A 5,857-nucleotide genomic window follows, 5' to 3' on the forward strand; every position below is an offset into this window, starting at 1 on the left:
CCCGGCTCGGCCCGGCTCCCATGACCATGAGCAGCGGCTACTGCAGCTTGGATGAGGACCTCGAGGATTGCTTTTTCACGGCCAAAACCACCTTCTTCCGCAGCGCGAACAGCAAGGTCCCTGCCAAGGTAACGCGGGGATGCCGCACCAAGAATGAGCCGGGACAGGGGTCAGGGCAGAACTGCCGGCCCCGAGGGGGTTCTGCCCTCTCCTCTGCGGGTTTTTCAGCCTTTTCCAGGCCGGGTTTCCCCGTTCCCCGGGGATCCACGCTGCTCCCGGGGTGTTTTTTCATCTTTTTTAGGGACCCTGTGGTTTGGCCTTACAGAATCTGCACCGAGGGTGAAAATCGCACCTGTGGGGTGGATAGGAAAGTTCAGGGCGGGATTAATCTGTGAGCTGATCAGCGCGGCGGTGAATGTGGTTCTTCTCTGGGAGCTTGGGGCTGTGTGTGCCTGCCTTGGAGAAGGACAGAGGGTTTGGCTGGGCAGTGTTGCGCCCAGGATGAGATTTGTGTCGCGGCAATGTTCACAACGCTGCTTCACAGTTTTTAAATGTCTATTTGAAAAAAAAAGAATAAAATTAAAAATCCTTGCCGCGAACTTTGGGGCCCCAGCTAGAGCTGAGCATAAAAGGAGAAGGTGCTGCTGCAGAAGTGGGAGTTTCACACGGGAACGAGAGCCCTGCAGCAGCCAGAGATCAAATCTTGCCCAGGGAGAAGCTTTTGCACTTAAAATCCTCCTGCAAAGCACCAGCACTGACTGCTCCTGTCCAGCCTCTGCTGGATCTGCACCTGCAGAGCTGCAACCCCAGCAGGTGCTTTGGGGCTCCTGCAGCAGCTCCAAGGGCTCTGCTTGGGCAGGGGGGCTGCTCTGGAGGGGGAGCTCCAGTCAGCTGGGAATTTTATTGAATTTCTCTGCAGAAATGGTTTAAGACGGGATATTCCCCGCTAGCCAGCAGCTCCCTCTCGCTATGATTAACAGACACGTACTGCTGGTTTTTAAATGTCATTTGATGATTCATTTGTGGAGGAGATGGAGGAGATTGGGGTGCTGGTGCAGCCAGAGCTGCTCTGTTTGAGCCAGGGCACTGCAGATCGTGGGGGAGCTCTGGAAATCAGCCTGGGGCTGTTGCTGTTTGGGATTTCTCCCTCGCAGAGGGGTCAGGGGCTGCTGCAGCCCCTTGGTGCCCAGCTCCTCACCTGGATGTGAGCAGCGTGGGTGGCAGAGCTCAGGCTGCCAGAGAAGATGGAGCCTTTCAGGGCTTTGCTGGTGTGGGGAGGAAATGGTTCCTGTGCATGAAAAAAACAACCCCACACTGAGCTGAGCCCAGCTGGTGTTGTGTAATGGGGCTCTGTGAGGAGGTGGATTCTCACAGAGGTGGAAACCACGCTCAGGCCCTGCTGGAGGAAGATTTTGGGGGGGTTCATGGCTTGTTTGGGGTTGGTGGTGGAGCAGGTCCTGCAGGAGGAAGAGGTGGTGGTGGTTGACGTCTCTCTTGGGTTTTGGTTCACTCCCTGTCCTCTCTTTTCAACTTGGCACCTTTAATTATTGAATGTGGGACATTCCCACCCCTGCAAGAGCTGTGTGTGACAGCAGCTCTGCTTCTCGCCACCTGCTCCTGGCCACAGGGTGGAAACATCAGCTGAGACCCCAGAGTGAGTTTTCCTGGTGGATGTGTCTGGTGGAGTGGTGCTGATTGTCCATCCTGGGGTGCCAGGAGTGATTCCTGAGCCCAGGGCAGGGCTGGCAGTGGGGCAGGAGGAAGATAAATCTGGGTAAGTTAGGGACACGTGTCCTGAAAGACACAGGAAACATCGCTGGGGAGGAAATGAGGTGTGGGTGGCCAGGAGGGGACATCAGGCCACGGTGTGGCACTTAAGGGAGGGGGATTTTATCTGTAGGATTACAGAAACCATTTTTGTGATTGAAACAACTGTCTGAGTCTGAAGAGCCTCTTTCTAGGAATGCTGTAATTCCTTTTTATTTTCAGAACCATCAGCGGAATCACTCTTCATTAGCAGAGAGCTGGTTTAGATCTCAGATGTGACCCCATCCCTGCAGATCCATTGCTTTGCATTTTTGGGCCTCTCCAGCTGAATGGCTTCAGTGGCTTCTGCCTGAATCCTGATTGCTTAAAACTCTGCAAAATTCCTCCTGGAGCTCTGCATCAGTGGCTGATCAGAGAGAGGGAGGGGACGAGGGAAGCACAGGAGGGGCAGAACCCAAGCAAAGGTTGGATGAAGGGATCTCCGAGATCCCAGCCAGCCTTGCCCCACCATCCCAGAGCTGGCTGGTGCCCAGGGCAGGTTTGTGGGGTGCAGGGAGGCAGCTGGGGCTGGGTGGGCAGCCTGGGCATGGCCAGCCTGCTGCAATGCAGAGCAGCTCCAGCCTGGAGCCCCCCTGAGATGCAGCTCCCTGGGAGGACCTTGTCAGCTCTCAGTGCTGAGCTGAGATGTGGCAGGAAAATCGGTTTCTAAGTGAAATCTCCATGGCAATCAAAACACTGAGCCCATCTTCACTTGCTGTAACCTCTCTGAAATGCAGCAGCCACCCCTCTCCCCTGCCTGCTGCCTTTTCCTCTGAACCCCAAAGCAAACCACAGCACCTCATGGGAGGGAAATGTTGGGGGTATTTAAGGTTTTTTGGGGATTTTTTCAGTCCAGATCTCCTGTAAGATTCTCCCCCCAGCCTGTCTGTGCTGGAGCAGGGGATGCTTTTCCAATGTAGTGCTGTGAACCCTGCAGTGGGTGTTGAAGGGGAGGTGTTGTGTGTTGTGCAGGGCTGGAGAGCTCTGTGAGAGCAGAGATGTCCCAGCTCTGGTGACAGCCCTGTCCCCCGTGTCCCTGAGCTGCCACCACTCCCTGCTGCAGCTGGATTTAAAGATCTGAGCTGTTGGTTCTCACATTTCTGACTCAAATCTGGAGCATTCACATTTATTTCCAGTGCTTGTGCTGGGCTGTGTTTGTGGTCACAGGTGATGCTGCTCTGAGCTGCAGCTCCACAGCCAGGGACACTCAGATGTGCTTCTCCAGCCTTTGTTTGCTGGTGCTTTAAGACAAATCTTTCCTTAATAAGCAGAAAAATTGAGGATTGATGGCTCAGCTCATAAAATCCCTTCAGAGGAGATCTCTGAACAAGGAGCCAAAGGGAGAGCTCGGGTTTGGGAATGCCTTGTCCCAGCCTGGCTGGTGGAAAGGAGGATGGAGCTGTGCCCAAGCACACCAGGGAGGACTTGGCCACCCCTGCCTGAGATCAGACTGCCAAGAATGTGGTGAGGCTGGGCCAGATCCATCCCCAGAGCTCTGCTTTGCAAATTCATTAATGAGAGAGCTGGGGAGGAGAACTGGCTGGGGGTGAAGGGCAGGGATGGTGGCTCTGGAGCTGCAGGGATGGTGGATCTAGTGATGCAGGGATGGTGTTCCTGGGGTGCAGGGATGGTGGTCCTGGGGTGCAGGGATGGTGGCTCTGGAGCAGCAGGGAGAGTGGCCCTTGGGCTGCAAGGAGATAGCCCTAGGGCTCCAGGGATGGTGGCCCTGGCTCCAGGGAGTGTCCACCACACTCGGAATTTCTGCCTCTGCTGCTTTCCCGTGCCTGGTTTGCTGGTGAAGCCCCAGTTCCTGAGCTGCTGGTCCTCCAGGCTGGGACCACACAGCAGCTCCTGGAGTGGGGCTGTGGTGGGACAGCTCCTGGGTCCCACCTGGAGCTGTTATTCCCAAAACCAGGAGCCCAACGTGGTGCAGAGCAGCCTCGGCTGCTTTTAAAAGGTTTTTAAGTTGGGGGTTGACTCCAGAAGGTGAGAGGCTGTAGGCAGGGTGCTCTTTGAATGTGGGCTGTGTTTCTCCTGGCATCCCTGTAAATGGCAATATCTGCCACAGGAGGTTTCCTTGTTGCCTCTCTTGGCTTAGAACTCCTTTGAGAGCTGTCACATCATCTCGATGACCCCTGGGCTGTCCATAAAAGCCTGGCAGGAGTTTACAGCTCATTAGCTGAGTGCTGGCTCGCACAGAGGGGGCTGAGTGGTGAATCCTGCCCAGCCCCGGGCCATGGGCTTTGTGTGCCACGGTCCTGTCCCTGTCGCCTTTGTCCCGTGGAGCATTAGCCCGAGTGCCAGCTGCGGCTCCATCGCTCCTTACAACGGGGATTTCTTACAGCTGAGCAGCAGTGTGGGGTGTGGAGGGCAGGGGAGGGCACAGCGGGTCCTGTTCTGCTCTGGATCCCCTTTCCTCTGGCTGCCACACCAATGTCCTGTGTCCATCCTCTGCCACACCAATGTCCTGTGCCCATTCTTGCTGCCACAGCAATGTCCTGTGTGCATCCCTCTCTGTGCCACACCAATGTCCTGTGTCCTTTCCTCTGGCTGCCACACCAATGTCCTGTGCCTGTTCTGGCTGTCACACCAACATCCTATGTCCATCCTCTGGCTGCCACACCAATGTCCTGTGTCTGTCCCTCTGGCTGCCACACCATTCTCCTGTCCCACTCTCTGCCACAGCAATGTCCTGTGCCCATTCTGGCTGCCACACTGATGTCCTGTGCTCATCCCTCTCTCTGCCACACCAATGTCCTGTGTCCTTTCCTCTGGCTGCCACACCAGTGTCCTGTCCCTCTGGCTGCCACACCAGTGTCCTGTGCTGAGGCCACTGCCCAGGTGTCCCCAAGGCTGCCTGAGCTGGCCCATCCCTGTTTTCTGTGCAGGAGAGCTGCAGGCCCAGCAGTGCTGAGGTGCAGATCAGAGATGAGGTTTTGTTACCAGCTCGTTTCATCTCGTCCCTGTACAACAGGAAATGTGGCAACGGTTTATGGTTAAAAGCTTCTGTTTTTCTTCCTTTGGGCAGAATTGCAGATTCTGCAGCAGAAACTTTGCACAACCGGAGGTTGGGGGTGATTTGTGAGGAGCAACAAGTGGCTGATCTGGTCATGCACTGCAGTGCTTCTCTTCCCAGGCTCTGGCTGCTCTTCCCAGGGCTCCTGCACCACAGGACTGGTGCTGCTGGGCTGGTTTGGGTCTGGAAGCAGAAAAGCAGAATATTTATGTGTGCAGGACTGGGATGGAAGGGTGATCCCTGCTTGGGGGGCTCAAGGTGTTGCCTGGCCTGAGCATCACCTGAGTGGCAAGCAGAGGTGAAGGGTTGAGCCCTCGGATCCCCAGTGCCCTTATGGGCTCCCCCATCCCTAAACAGCTCCTGGAGCTGGGCTGGCCCCACTCTGGATCCTCTGGGACAGCTGGCTGGGGTTTGCCTTCATTTTTCTGCCATGACTTCACTGTGTGTCCCCAGGTTTCATCAGGACACTGTGCCCATGGTGGGATGGATGCATGACAGAAATTACCAGAACTTTCCCTGAGTGGGGAGGAAGAGGAGCTGGCAGGGGGCTGGGCAGGCTGCAGGTACCCCTGGGCTGCCCAGGTGGGGAAGGCAGGATGGCACAGCTGGGCAGAGCTGGAGTGTGTGGTGACATTGGTGACATTGTGTGACACCGGTGACATTGTGTGGATGGATGGATGGGCTCCTGAGCCAGGCCCCCTCCTGCTGGGAGTGCTTTGGGTTTCTTGGCAGCCAAAGCCCTCCTGATGTGCTGTGTGCCCGCTGTGAGGCCCTGGGACTCTGCTGCCCTGCTGTGCCGTGTCCCTCCATGGAAACAGAGCTGCTCTGAGCTGCTGGCACTGTCCCTGGGCTGGGAACATCACCAGGAGAGGGACCTGGGAGAGAAAAACTGCAGTGACAGGGACAGACAGAGCTGCTGGGCTTGCTTTTGCCATGGAGGGATGGATGGATGGATGGATGGATGGATGGATGGATGGATGGATGGATGGATGGATGGATCTATGGATGGATGGATAGATGGATGGGGGATGGATG

At 56.1% G+C, this 5,857-nt stretch overlaps 1 protein-coding gene across 1 annotated transcript in view; it reads left to right on the forward strand.

The window, feature by feature from the left end:
* Positions 1 to 6: 6 nt before the first annotated feature.
* Positions 7 to 5,857, forward strand: part of RASSF5 (Ras association domain family member 5) — a 12,095-nt gene continuing 6,244 nt past the window's right edge. The window contains exon 1 of the mRNA XM_005428097.3: positions 7 to 128. Within this exon, the coding sequence (XP_005428154.2) occupies positions 21 to 128 (108 nt within the window). The 5' untranslated portion in view covers positions 7 to 20. The remainder of the gene's footprint in view (positions 129 to 5,857) is intronic.

This window comes from Geospiza fortis, unplaced genomic scaffold, assembly GCF_000277835.1.
Source record: "Geospiza fortis unplaced genomic scaffold, GeoFor_1.0 scaffold391, whole genome shotgun sequence".
In the NCBI taxonomy this organism is placed as follows: domain Eukaryota; kingdom Metazoa; phylum Chordata; class Aves; order Passeriformes; family Thraupidae; genus Geospiza; species Geospiza fortis.